Source organism: Jaculus jaculus, chromosome 1, assembly GCF_020740685.1.
Source record: "Jaculus jaculus isolate mJacJac1 chromosome 1, mJacJac1.mat.Y.cur, whole genome shotgun sequence".
NCBI classification, from domain to species: Eukaryota; Metazoa; Chordata; class Mammalia; order Rodentia; family Dipodidae; genus Jaculus; species Jaculus jaculus.
Genome location: NC_059102.1, coordinates 246,772,015 through 246,787,079, shown reverse-complemented (window position 1 = coordinate 246,787,079; position 15,065 = coordinate 246,772,015). Strand labels below are relative to the sequence as shown.

Below are 15,065 nucleotides of genomic sequence, written 5' to 3'. Positions count from 1 at the left end.
CGCCATCTCTCCAGCCCTTTTTTTTTTTTTTTTTTTTTTTTTTGCTATAACTAGAAACAGTTGGGTTGTAAAAAGGAACTTTAATAATTAAAGGACCAAAACCTTTAATGCGGGGCTCCTTCCCAGTCAGGTAGGTAGGTAGTGCCAAGGAAAGAACCAGGCCTGCTGGTTCCTCCCCAGGGGTTGAGGGAATGATGAGCATCGGATGACCCAGAAACCTCTCCTGGCCACCGGAGAAAAACCACACTGAGTTGAGAGTCTTCGATACAGGAGCTCGCAGAAAAAACTCGCTTTATTACTCTGAGCAGTTACCTATATAATGTTAGGGACGAAGGCGGGGATTTTAGGACGGGAGGAGAGGTAAGGGCCAGTAGTAAACTGTAACTATTGAAATGGTAATTACAACTGCCACGCAGAGGTGGCAGGCCAGAAGCCATTAGGCGTCTTGCTGAGTCCTAGCTGGCCAGAGACAGGTCGCCAAACTTCAGCTAGACTCAGGAAGTTCCACTAGGCCTCACGCCTGGGCCTTTCAGAGTCCAACACTTTAATGCCAGCACGTGGGAGACAGAGGTAGGAGGATTGCCATGAGTTTGAGGCTACTGTGAGACTACATGTTGAATTCCAGGTCAGCCTGGGCTAGAGCAAGACCCTATCTCAAAACCCCCCTGCCCCCCAGAAAATTAGAGTTTGTCTATGTTAAGTATCCAAGGCTGGGTGTGGTAGCTCATGCCTTTAATCCCAGCACTTGGGAGCCAAATGTAGGAGGTTCACTGAGTTTGAGGCCGCCCTGAGACTACATAATGAATTCCATGTCAGCCTGAGCTAGAGCGAAACCATACCGCAAAAAAAAGAAAGAAAAAAAGGAAGGAAGGAAGGAAGAAAAAAAAAAAGAAAAAGAAGTATCCAACATAATGACTCTCCAGATAACATATAACTGTTGATGATTTTCTATGGTGCAGACCCTTGTAGTGAAGTCTCATGAGTTGCTCTCAATTTAACAGGTGCGTTTCATTTTTAGTTCTGAGTGTAACACAATCTTGCTTTCCTTGCTCCTTAGGCTCACATTGTCCTTGAAGTTCCTCCCTATCATAACCCAGCAGTTACAGCTGCAGTGCAGGTGCACTTTTATCTTTGCAATGGCAAGAGGAAAAAAAGCCAGTCTCAACGTTTTACGTATACACCAGGTACAAAGGAGTTGTGTTGGTTAACTATAAAACTTTGCTTCATGATGAATAAAAATAATTTTATGTTAAAATGTTTAATGTAGAGTGGTTATAATCTGTAAAAAAACAACATAAGCCTAAACATTGAATTTGTCTAAGTTATTAAGTTTGCTATCAGTTATTTTTTTTGTACTGATTTATTGTAAGAAAATTATAAGATGAGTTTGGGTTTTTGAAGTCTTTTCAGAAGTCGCCTGCACCTGTCAGGCAAAATAGGTTGATGTATGCTCTTGGGTCATGTAGTCCCTTTGTACCTCTAGCAACAAAGGTACTCTGCCAACTTGTTAGTGTCTTCATCTTAACCACTTCTTTTTGCTTTTTTTTTTCTTCAAGGTAGGGTCTTGGTCTAGCCCAGGCTGACCTGGACTTCATTATGTAGTCTCAAGCTGGCCTAGAACTCGCAGTTATCCTCCTACCTCTGCCTCCCAAGTGCTGGGATTAAAAGTATGTAAAGGGCTGGAGAGATGGCTTAGCAGTTAAGCACTTGCCTGTGAAGCCTAAGGACCCTGGTTCAAGGCTCAATTCCCCAGGACCCACGTTAGCCAGATGCACAAAGGGGCGCATGCGTCTGGAGTTCACTTGCAGTGGCTGGAGGCCCTGGTGTGCCCATTCTCTCTCTCTGTCTCTCTCTGCTTCTTTCTCTCTCTGTCCCTTTCAAATAAATAAATAAAAATATTTTTTTTTAAAAAAGTGTGTAAAAAGAGAGATGCTTTTAATCTTAGTAGAAATAGTTAAGGCTTGCCGGGTGTGGTGGCGCACGCCTTTAATCCCAGCACTCGGGAGGCAGAGGTAGGAGGATCACCATGAGTTCAAGGCCACCCTGAGACTACATAGTGAATTCCAGGTCAGCCTGAGCCAGAGTGAGACCCTACCTCGAAAAACCAAAAAAAAAAAAAAAAAAAAGGAATAGTTAAGGCCAGGTGTGGTGGCACACTCCTTTTAATCCCAGCTCTTGGGAGGCAGAAGTAGGATCACTGAGTTTGAGGCCATCTATGAACTACTGAGTGAATTCCAGATCAGCCTGGACTAGAGTGAGACCCTACCATGAAAAAATGAAAACAAGCTGGGCATGGTGGTGCATGCCTTTAATCCCAGCACTCAGGAGGCAGAGGTAGGATTGCCTTGAGTTCGAGGCTACCCTGAGACTACATAGTGAATTTCAGGTCAGCCTGAGCCAGAGTGAGACCCTACTTTGAAAAAACAAAAGAAAAAAAAGAAAACAAAATAAGGTCTCATGTTCGATAAATATACTTACTGTGAGCTGTGGAGGATATAAAGTTGATGGCACAGTTTGGTTGCAGACATACACACTAACAATAGATGTAATGGGCTGGAGAGATGACCTAGCAGTTAAGGCACTTTCCTGTGAAGCCCAAAGACCCAGGTTTGATTCCCCAGAATCCATGTAAGTCAGATGCACATGGTGGTGCATGCGTCTGGAGGCCCTGGTGTGCCCACCCCCATCCACCCGCCAGCCTCTCTGTTAAATAAATAAAAAAAAAATATTTTAAAGAATCATAGTGAACCTTACTCTCCAAATTTAAAAGTTTTATTTATTAGGCTGAGGATATTGCTCAGTGGTTACAGGCACTTGCTTAAAAAATCCAATGGCCTAGGTTGTGTTCCCCAGTACTCACATAATGTTAGATGTACAAAGTGGTACATGAATCTGAAATTTGTTTGCAGTGGCAAGAGGCCCTGGCATGCCCATTCTCATTCATTCATTTTCTTTTTTTTGTTTCTTGTTTTTGGTTTTTCAAGGTAGGGTCTCACTCTAGTCTAGGCTGACCTGGAATTCACTAAGTAGTCTCAAACTCACGGTGATCCTCCTACTTCTGCCTCCCGAGTTCTGGGATTAAAGCCATGTGCCACCACGCCTGTCTAAAACTTTTTTTTGCTTCTTGTATGTGTGATCCTAATGGTGCTAAAATGGGAGTGGAAACCAGGAGTTCTCAGGCCAGCTAGTCTGATGTTCATTTGTGGTCTAGCAATTTGCATGCAGCCACAAAAGACTGTCTCAAAGACTCACTGACACTCAAAGTTGTCTCCTGACTCTCACATGCACAGGGCAGCACAAATACACACACATGCTTTTTTTTTTGCCAGGTAGGATCACAGATGTATGTGCCATTTTGCATCTGGCTTTACATGGGTGCTGGGGAATTGAACACAGGCCTCCAGGCTTTGTGAGAAACATAGTTATAATGATAGAGTTTTGCAAAAAAAAGTAGGCTGGAGAGATAGCTTAGCTTAGCTTGCCTGCAAAGCCTAAGGACCTAGGTTTGATTTCTCTGCTACCCAGGTAAGCCTGATGCACAAAGTGGCACATGCATCTAAAGTTCATTTGTAGTTGCTAGAGGCCCTGGTGTGCCTATTCTCTCTATCTGGCACTTTCTGTCTCAATAAATAAAATATGTTTTTTAAAAAGGTAGATGCACTGGTATGTGGTGGCACATGTCAGTCATCCCAGCCCTTGGGAGTTAGAGGTAGCAGGATTGGCTCAAGTTTCAGGCCACCCTGAGACTACATAGTAAATTTCAGGTCAGCATGGGCTACAGAGTGAGACCCTATCTTGAAAAACTTAAAAAAAAAAAAGGTAGATTGCATACTGTAGTTTTCTGTTTTTGGTTTGTTTCTCTCTCTCTTTTAAATATTTATTTATTTGAAAGAGAGAATGGGCAGTACATCAGGGCCTCTAGCCACTGTGAATGAACTCCAGATGCATGTGTCACCATGTGCATCTGGCTCATGTGGGTTCTGGGGAATCAAACCTCCATCCTTATGCTTCATAAGCAAGCATCTTTTTTTTTTTTTTTCTGTTGAAAGTGTGTAGTACATTGGCTTTTGGTGATTTTACAGTTATGCAGACATCATCACAATCAATTTTACAATATTCTCATTGCTTCCCAGTAAGGTCCTGCCCTTAGATGTCACTTCCCACCACCACCCATTTCCCCCAGGCCTGGGCAACATTTCCCTAAGCAAGCATCTTAACCACTAAGCTGTCTCTCCTGCCCTCTTTGTTTTTTGAGGCAGTCTCGTGTAGAGCCCAGCCTGGCTTTGAATTTGCTATGCAGCTAATGCTAGTATTGAACTCCTGATCTACAACCGTACCACCCTGAATATGCCCGATATCATCTGAACTTCTGATTCTCCTGCTTCTACCTTCCAAGTGCTTAGTGGTACATGGACTACTATACCTGGCTCCTTTGTCTCCTTTTTAGTTCACAGTAAGCAACCGATTATATAACGAAGGGTTCCACTTCATCAGAATTAAGTAGTGAAATAAATAACTTCCCCACCTCCTAGTTTCCTTTCCTCCTATCCATCTTGAGCATATGAGACGATCTTTTCCTTTATTATTATTTATATATGTTTATGTATTTGTTTATTTTGAAGCAGAGTGTTGAAGCTAGCCTGGATCTCATTGTGGAAAACCATATTGACCTCATATTTAGGATTCTCATGCCTCAGCCTTATAAGTACTGGGATATAGTATGTGCCACCACACCCAGCTTCCTGTTTTGTTTTTATTTATTTATTTATTTATTTATTTTATTTGTTTTTGTTGCTTTGTTTTGTGTTCCTGAGGTAGGGTCTCACTCTAGCTCAGGCTGACTTGGAATTTACTCTGTAGTCTCACGATGGCCTTGACTCAGGGCAATCCTCCTACCTCTGCCTCCCAAGTGCTGGGATTAAAGGTGTGGGGGGGAGGGGGAGGGAGGGAGAGAATGGGCACACCAGGGAATCCAGCCACTATAACTGAACTCCAGATGCATGAGCCTCCTTATGCATTTGGCTTATATCAGTCCTGAGGTCCTTAGGCTTTTCAGGCAAGCATCTTATCCTCTAAGCCATCTCTCCAGCCCCAGCCTCCTTTAAAAAAAAAAACAAAACAAAAAACTTTTAAAAATAGTATGTGTGTATATATGTGTGCGTGTATACAATGTACAGAGGCCAAAAGACAGCTTTCAATGTTGCCCTCTTTTGAGATAGGGTCTCTCATAACTTTGAGCTCACCAATTAGGCTATACCATCTGGCCATGGAGCCTCAAGGGTCTTGCTGTTTCTGCCTTCCCAGTGCTAGGATTACAGGTATACCACCATGACTACCACTTGCCTTGCCTACTTGACTCTACCTCCCAAGTGTTAGGATTGTAGACATGTCCGACCATGCTTAGCTTCTTCCTTTTTTTGTTGTTTGTGGTTTAAAAAAAAATTCAAGCAGGGCGTGGTGGCGCACGCCTTTAATCCCAGCATTCAGGAGGCAGAGGTAGGTGGATTGCCGTGAGTTCAAGGCCACCCTGAGACTACATAGTGAATTCCAGGTCAGCCTGGACTAGAGTGAGACCCTACCTCAAAAAACCTAAAAAAAAAAAAAAAAAAAAAAATTCAAAAGGGCTGGTTTGTGGTGTCGCATTTGGAAGGTAGGAGGAATGCTTTTAGTTCAAGGTCAGCCTGGAGTAGAGTAAAACCCTATCTCAAAAAAAAAAAAAAAAAAGTTGCAGGGGCTAGAGAGATGGCTTAGCGGTTAAGGTGTTTGCCTTCAAAGCGAAAGGATCCCGGTTCAGTTCTCCAGGACCCATGTAAACTAGATGCACAAGGGGGCGCATGCATCTGGAGTTTGTTTGCAGTGGCCCTCCTCTGCCCATTCTTTCTCTCTCTGTGTGTCTCTTTCTCTCTCAAATAAACAAATAAACAAATAAATATATTTTAAGTTGGGGCTGGAGAGATGGAACAGTTAAGGCACTTGCCTGCAAAGCCTAATGACCTGGGTTTGATCCCCTAGTACCCACATAAAGCCAAAGTACAAAGTGGTACATACATCTAGAGTTCATTTGCAGTGGCAAGAGGCACCCATTCTCTCTCTCTTTCTGTTTGTATCTCTCTCTCTCAGATAAATTAAAAAAAAATTTTTTTTTTTAAAAGGTATGTACTGAAAGTCTATCTCCCATTAACACAGGGAGAATGTCACTTAATTTCTTTCTTATTTTTCAGGGGGTGGGTGAGTTCAAGGTAGGGTTTCACTGTAGCCCAGGTGTTCCTCCTACCTCTGTCTCTGAAGTGCTGGGATTAAAGGTGTGTACCACCACGACCAGTAGTTTCTTAGAACAACTTTGGAAGGTTTTATTCTCTTCTAATGGAACTTAACAGATCTTTTCATTGCTGGACAAACACCCGACTAGAAACAGCTTATGGAAGGAAAGGGTTTGATTTAGGCTTACAGACTCCAGGGGAGACTTCACCATGGCAGAAGAAGCTCCACACTTCAGCATATATCCATAGCAAAGAGACAGAAGCCAACACCAGCAAGCAGTAGCTGATTTAGGACGTACCTAGTAGGGCTGGACTCAAGATTTGCCCCTAGTGGCACACTTATCAGGGCTCTACCTGCTGAAGACTTAAGGAGGAACCTTGATTAAAAAAGGAAAGGAAAGGGCTGGAGGGATGGCTTAGTGGTTAAGGTGTTTGCCTGCAAAGCCAAAGGACCCAGGTTTGATTCCCCAGGACCCACATTAGCCAGATGCACAAGGGGACGCACACATCTAGAATTTGTTTGCAGTGGCTGGAGGCCCTGGCGCACCCATTCTCTCTATCCCTCCCTCTTTCTCTGTCAAATAAATAAGTAAAATAATTTTTTTTTTTTGATTTTTCGAGGTAGGGTCTCACTCTGGTCCAGGCTGACTTGGAATAAACTCTGTAGTCTCAGGGTGGCCTTGAACTCACGGCGATCCTCCTACCTCTGCCTCCCGAGTACTGGGATTAAAGGTGTGCGCCACCACGCTCGGCAAAATAATATTTTTTTAAAGGAAAGGGAAGGGAAGGAGAAAGGAAAGGGGAAGGGAAGAAAAAAGCCAGGTGTGGTGGCGTGCGCCTTTAATCCCAGCACTCGGGAAGGCAGAAAAAACTTCCAATCAAGCCAGGGGTGGTGGCATTGGGGAGGCAGAGATAGGAGGATCCCCATGAGTTTGAGGCCACCCTAGAATTCCAGGTCAGCCTGGGCTAGAGCAAGACCCTACCTTAAAAAACAAAAGTTTGCTAATATGTACTTTCTTCCCTGAAGGCAATTTAATCTGGCTTATATTTGTGTAACCTAGAATTAATCGTTTGTCTTATTCATCTTTTCAGTTTTGATGAAGCAAGAACAAAGAGAAGATACTGATTTGTCTTCAGTTCCTCCTTTACCTGTGTCTCATCCAGCCCAGACTCACAGGCCTTCCTCAGATACAGGGCACCCACATGACAGTGTATTGTCAGCACAGAGGAGCTTGATTTGTCCCATCCAGCAAGCATATGCATCCATGGTAGCCTCATCCCATCTGCCACAGTTGCAGTGTAGGGACGAGGGTGCTGGTAAAGAAGAGCACATGATGCCATCTTCAGTCATGCACCAGCCCTTTCAAGTTACGTCCACCTCTCCTGTGGGGTCTTCCTATCAGCCTATGCAAACTAATGTTGTGTATAATGGACCAACTTGTCTTCCTATTAATGCTGCCTCTAGTCAAGAATTTGATCCAGTTTTATTTCAACAGAACACAGCTCTTCCTCACTTAGTAAATCTTGGCTGTCCACCACTGTCATCAGTACCATTTCATTCTTCGACAGGACATCTCTTAGCCCATTCACCTCATCCTATGCAAACTCCACCTCATCTGCAGGCAATGGGATACCATTGTTCAAACACAGGACAAAGATCTCTTTCTTCTACAGTGGCAGAACAAGTCACAAGTCAGTCTTCTCAGTTACAACCCATTACATACTGTCCTTCACATTCAGGGTCGGCTACAGCAGCTTCCTCAGCAGCCTCTCATCCCCTGGCTAGTTCACCACTTTCTGGATCATCGTCCACTCAGCTGCAGTCTATGCCTTACCAGTCTCCTAGCTCAGGAACTGCCTCTTCACCATCTCCAGCCACCAGAATGCATTCTGGACAGCATTCAACTCAAGCACAAAATACAAACCAGGGAAGTCTTTCTGTATCTTCATCCTTAGTGTGTCACAGTTTGTGTGAGGCAGCATCATTTCCACCTGATGGGGCAGCTGTGAGCATTAAACCTGAACCTGAAGATCGGGAACCTAACTTTGCAAACATTGGTCTACAGGACATCACTTTAGATGATGGTAAGTTTACCTGTTTGCTTGCTTGCTTGCTTGCTTGTTTATTTTGAGACAGTGTTTAATGTATCCTGGATTTGCCATGAACTCACTAGGTAATGGAAGATAATCTTAAACTTCAGAGTCTTGGATTACAAGTGAATGCCACCACAGTGAGTTTACGTACTGTAACTGGAGTCTAACCCAAAGTTTCTTATATGCTAGACAAGCACTCCTACAACTGAGCTACATGGCCAACTCCATTTGTTTATGTTGTTGTTTGTTTTGCCTGTTTGTAGGTTAGGTTTTTGAGATGGAATATAGCCCAGGCTGGTCTAAGCTCTTTATGTAGCTAAGGATATCCTTGAACTTCTTGAAGCTGGGATGGCTACCATGTGTAGTTTATGTGATGCTGGGTATTAAACACCAGTTTAATTAGTGGGTTATGGTTTTTGTGAGGCAGGCTCTCATTTTAGCCTTGGTTTGCTTTGAACTCATGGTGAACCTTGAACTTGAGCTTCTTGAGTGCTAGAATTACAGGTATAAGTCACCACATCTCACTTGTGTGTCTTAAAGCAGTGAAAATTCAAAAACAATAATGAAAAAATTGCTATGAACTGGGCAGGGTGGCACACATCTTTAATCCCAGAACTTGGGAGGTAGAGGTAAGAGAATTGGTATAAGTTCAAGGCCAGCCTGAGACTACATAGTGAATTCCAGGTCAGCCTGGGCTAGAGTAAAACTCTACTTCAAAAAAACAAATAAATAAATAAATGTTACTATGGTTTACACAATTGGCATACAGTTGGGCTTTAAATAAATTGTTACTAAGATATATGTGTGTGTGTGTGTGTGTGTGTGTGTGTGTGTGTGTATATATGCTGGGCATGGTAGCTCACACCTTTAATGAATCTAATAAACTCCAGGTCAGCCTGGGCTGGAGCAAGACCTTACCTCAAAAAACCAAAATAAGCTCGGCATGGTGGCGCATGCCTTTAATCCCAGCACTCAGGAGGCAGAGGTAGGAGGATTGCTGTGAGTTCGAGGCCACCCTGAGACTCCATAGTGAATTCTGGGTCAGCCTGGGCTAGAGTGAGACCCTACCTCAAAATAAAAAAGAAAAAAACAAACAAATAAATAAATGAAGTAGGGCTGGAGTGATGGCTTAGAGATTAAAACAGTTGCCTGCAAAGCCAAATGATGCAGGTTTGATTCCCCAGTACCCAAGTAAGCCAGATGCCCAAGGTGACAAATGCATCTGGAGTTCATTTGCAGAGGCTGAAGACCCTGGTGTACCCACCCACCCCCAGCTTCTTTGTCTCTCTTTCTCTCTCTCAAATAAATAAATAAAATAAAAGATTTAAAAATTTAAAGTAAATTTTGTTTTGGCTCTGATGTCTCTGTAATGATGCAAAATAAATCTACTCTCTGTATAGCAGCCCTCAAAGCTTAAATAACTTTAGAGCTGGTCATGGTGGTTCATGCCTTTAGTATCAGTACCAGGAGGCAGAAAAGTAGGAGGATCACTGAGAGTTCAAGGCCACTGTGAGTCTACATAGTGAATTCCAGGTTAGCCTGGGCTAGAGAAAGACCCTACCTCAGAAAAAAAAAAAAAAATGTAAAAGTTAAGTAACTTTACCTCACTAACATGAGAGTCTTTGCATTATGAGGTATCATTATGAGGTATCCAGAAGGGGACACACATTCTAGCCAACTCAGCAGTATTGATTAGAGCTATCTATCCCCTTTCCTTGTTCAGAAGACTTCAATTAATCATTGTGATGGGTGGACCATGGGATTTTCTTGGCTCCATTTTGCTGTTTGGATTCTTAATTAGGCTAACTCACATCCTTCCTCTCCAATAAACTTTGAATAGGTTTGTTTAAAGCAGAGACTAAATTTTACAATTCTGTTTTTTTTTTCCCCTTAGTTTTCGAGGTAGGGTCTTGCTCTAGTTGACTAGTTGAGACTGACCTGGAATTCACTATGTAGTCTCGGGGTGGCCTTGAATTCATGGCAGTCCTCCTACCTCTGCCTCCTGGGTGCTGGGATTAAAGGCATGCGCCATAACGCCTGGCTAAAATTTTACAATTCTTCATCTTCATTAAGGTGATTTTAGCCCCTTATAAGAATCTTCCAAGTTTTGAAGACTGTAGTAGTGTGGCTCCCTCTTTAGAGGTCTCCCTTAGGGTTAATAGCAGAGTTCTGGTCTTTACCAAGCAGGATTGTGTTTCACTTAGTTACCTAGGAAGGCTATAGTACATATGGTATTGCTCACAACTACTTGGCTACTTGCCTTTATTATTTTTCTTGTTTGATACGTACACATATCATGTCCCTCCTTGAAAAGTGTTCTGCAGTTTCAAACTATCAATGAGTTATTACTAATATGTCACAATGTGTGTGCCTGGAGCCATAGTTATTGTTAAACAAATTTTATTCTTAAATTTTTTTTTAAAAAAAAAAGCTCATTAAGGGCAGGAGAGATGGCTTAGCAGTTATGGTGTTTGCTTGTGAAGCCTGAGGACCCAGGTTTGATTCTCCAGATCCCACGTAAGCCAGATGCATGCATCTGGAGTTCATTTGCCCATTCTTGCTCTCTCTGCCTCTCTAACGAATTAATTAATTAATTAAATTTTAAAAAGCTTCATTAAATAAAAAACTGCATAGAGTATGGCTTTTTCCAGCTTTCAGTCAGCTGGTCCACATGGAGGAGGTGTATCAGCTCAGCTCCAACAGGATTTCTCAGTGACCTTGCAGCCCAAGTATGTGGAATCAGCAAAAAGGTTTTACCATCTATTCCTGGTGGGAAACCAAGGGCCTCGGCAATGGCCTGTATTGGGTTTCAGGGACCTCCCTGGCCAACAACTCACTGGAAGGTATCCCACCCCTGGCACTAAACATTTTCTAATAACAATCTATGGCTTCTATGTATTTCAGTGTCCAAATAATTATATTTTTTAAGGCCACCCTGAGACTACAGAGTGAATTGCAGGTCAGCCTGAGCTAGAGTGAGACCCTACCTCAAGAAAACAACAACCAAAAAAAAATATTAAAGCCATACATCATAGGGAGAGTATATAATGAATGAAGTAGCTAGTCCGGTCGTAAGCACTAGGAAGTATAAGGAGGTAGATAGGTAGATAATACTGAAGTTCATTTATTAGAGGTTGAAAGTTCTTTAAAAAAAAAAATGCAAGGGCCGGGGTAGTGGCGCATACATTTAATCCCAGCACTCAGGAGGCAGAGATAAATAGATCACTGTGAGTTTGAGGCATGGTGTTGCATGTCTTTAAATCCCAGCACTCTGGAGGCAGAGTAGTAGGATTGCTATGAGTTCAAGGCCAGTTTGAGACTGCATAGTAAATTCCAAGTCATCCTGGGCTACAGCGAGACCCTACCTCAAAATAGCAAAAACAAAAAAATTTTAAAAATGAACACCTGCCATGGTGATGCATACCTTTAATTCAAGCACTGGCCCACATACACACATGCTGATAGCTAGCTCAGTTGGTATAATATTTGCCTTGCAAGCATGAGTACCTAAGTTTAGTCCCCAGTACCCATGTTAAAACGGGTATAGCTTTTTTTTTTTAATTAAATTAACAACTTCCATGATTGTAAACAATATCCCATAGTAATGCCCTCCCTCCCCCCATTTTCCCCTTGAAACACCATTCTCCATCATATCCCCTCCCCCTCTCAATCAGTCTCTCTTTTATTTTGATGTCATGATCTTTGGCTCCTCATATATATATATATAAATATAATATAGTGTCAGGTATTGTGAGGTCATGGATATCTAGGCCATTTTGTGTCTGGTGGAACATGTTGTAAGGAGTCCTACCTTTCCTTTGGCTCTTACTTTCTTTCCTGGTTCAGGTTTTTTATGGCACTGTGGAAAAACATACAAGCTTTGCAGACAAGTGCTTAAACTGCTGAGCCATCTTTCCAGCTCCAACATCTTTGTGTTTTTGCTTTTGTTTTTCAAGGTAGGGTCTGCTTTAGCTCAGGATGACCTGGAATTCACTATGTAGGCTGAGGCTGGCCTCAAACTCACAGCAATCCTCCTAACTCAGCCTTCCAAATACTGGGGTTAAAGGTGTGTGCCACCACACCTGGCCCTTTTTTTTTTTTTTTTTTTCCCCCAAGGTAGCGTCCCACTATAGCCCAGGCCAACCTGGCACACATTCTGTAGTCTCAGGCTGGCCTCGAATTCAACAGTAATCCTGCTAACTCTGCCTCCCAAGTGCTGGGATTAAAGGCCTACACCACCACCACGCCTGGCCCCATCATCATTTATTAACACTTAACATTTTTTTTGTTTTTTTTTTTTAAATATATTTTATTTATTTATTTATGATACAGAGAAGAGGTGGGGGAGGGAGAGAATGGGCGTGCCAGGGCCTTCAGCCACTGTAAACAAACTCCAGATGCATGTGCTCCTTGTGCATCTGGCTTACATGGGTCCTGGAGAAATGAACTAGGATCCTTTGGCTTTGCAGGCAAGTGCCTCAACTGCTAAACCATCTCTCTAGCCCCTGGTTGGTTGGGTTAAAAAAAATACTTTATTTATTTATTTGTAAGCAGAAGAAAGACACACACAGAGAGAATGGGCATGCCAGGGCCTCTGGCCATTGAGAATGAACTCCAGACACATGTCCCATTTTATGCATCTGACTACGTGGGTACTAGAGATTTGAACACAGGTCATTAGGCTTACAGGAAGCCATCTTAATCACTGAGCCATCTCTCCAGTTCAATATTTTATTTATTTGCAGGGAGGGAGGATGAGAATGAATGGATATACTAGGGCCTCTAGCCACTGCAAATGAGCTCCAGATGCATGACCACTTTGTGCATCTAGCTTTACAGGGCTCCGGGGAATTGAAACCAGATTGTTAGGCATTGCAGGCAACCTCCTTAACTGCTGAACCATCTCTTCAGCCTGATCATGTAGCCCAGGTTGGCCTTGAACTCATTATGTGGCCCAAGCTGGTCTTGAACTTATGATGTTCCTGCCTCCCCTTATCAAGTGCTGAGATGATAAGTGTATGTTACTATGCCTGACTCTTATCACTAACATATTTAATATTTTATTATTATTTGAGAGAGAATGAGTATGGAGTACCAGGGCCTCTGGATGCTGCAAACAAACTCCAGATGCATGCCACCACTTTGTGCATCTGGAGCACTAACTTTGGGGGTTTTTGTGGAGTCTCACTAAAGTACAGGCTTACCTGGAACTCACTCTAGCCTCAGGTCAGCTTGGAACTCACACAGCAATCCTCCTACCTTTGTCTTCTGAGTACTGGGATTAAAGGTGTGTACTACCTCATCCAGCTGAGCATTATTTTTTGTTTGTTTGCTGGTTTGTTTTGTCAAAGTAGAGTTTCACTCTAGTCCATGCTGACCAGCAATTCACTATGTAGTCTCACGGTGGCCTTGAACTCATGGTGATCCTCCTACCTCTGCCTCCCAAGTGCTACCATGCCTGGCTTGATACGAAGTTTTTTTGTTTTGTTTTATTGAGGTAGGGTCTCACGCTAGCTCATGCTGACCTGGAATTCACTATGTAGTCTCAGGGTGGCCTTAAACTCATGGCTATCCTCCTACCTCTGCCTCCTGAGTGCTGGGACTAAAGGTATCTCAAAGAACAAGGTGAAGATTGACTAAGGAAACCCCCACTGTCAATCTCTGGCCTCCACAAGCACACATGTGCATGTGTACCTGCATACCCATATGCTTACATACAAATATGCTGGTATGCCCTGCATACATACATAAATGTGCAAGTTTTCTTAAGTACTTTTTAAATAAATATGTTGTTTATTAGAGAGAGAGAGAGAGAGAGAGAGAATGGGCATACTAGGTCTTCCAGCCATTCCAGACACATGTGCCCACCTTGTGCATCTGGCCATACGTGTTTACTAGGAAATCAAACCTAGGTCCTTTGGTTTTGCTGGTAAGCACCTTAATAGCTAAGCCCTCTCTCCAGCCTCCTAAAGTTAAGTACTTTTGTTTAAAGTTGAATAATAGGCCAAAAGTAATTATAGGTCAGAGGAAAGAGCTTCTTGAACTACTGTTAGATTCACTGTCATAAAACTAGTTTCTTTTGCTTGTGTATGTGTGATTTATATACGTGTATATGCCCATGCCACACCCCATGTGCTCACCTGTGGTTGTGGAGCGTCAGGTGTCCCATTCCATTGTTCTTCCAGCCCATTCTTTTTTTGTTGTTATTGTTTTTGTTTTAATTTTTTTACTTTATTTTTATTTATTTATTTGAGAGAGAGAGAGAGAAAGAGGCAGAGAGAGGGAGAGACAATGGCGCACCAGGGCCTCCAGCCACTGAAAACGAACTCCAGATGCATGTGCCACCTTGTACAGCTGTCTTATGTGGGTACTGGGGAATCGAACCAAGGTCCTTTGGCTCTGCAGGCAAATGCCTTAACTGCTAAGCCATCTCTCCAGCCCCTGTTGTTATTGTTTTGTTTTGTTTTTCAAGGTAGTCTCTCTTGCAGCAATCCTCCTACCTCAGCCTCAGGAGTGCTGGAATTAAGGTGTGTACCACCAGGCCCAGCAAAACATTACATTGAAGGTGTTTTTTTGTTATTTTTTTTTCTTTAGGTAAGGTCTTGCTCTAGGCTGACCTGGAATTCACTCTGTATTCTCAGGTTGGTCTTGAACTCCCAGTGATCCTTCTGCCTCTGCCTCCCAAGTGCTGGGATTAAAAGTGTGTGCCAC

At 42.9% G+C, this 15,065-nt stretch overlaps 1 protein-coding gene across 2 annotated transcripts in view; it reads left to right on the top strand.

The window, feature by feature from the left end:
* Nfatc3 (nuclear factor of activated T cells 3) overlaps nt 1-15,065 on the top strand; it is a 90,147-nt gene that overhangs the window by 55,940 nt on the left and 19,142 nt on the right. For both annotated transcript variants that reach the window (XM_004661667.2, XM_004661668.2), the window contains exons 8-9: nt 1,058-1,184; nt 7,353-8,345. In XM_004661667.2, coding sequence (XP_004661724.2) covers nt 1,058-1,184; nt 7,353-8,345 — 1,120 coding nt within the window. The remainder of the gene's footprint in view (nt 1-1,057; nt 1,185-7,352; nt 8,346-15,065) is intronic.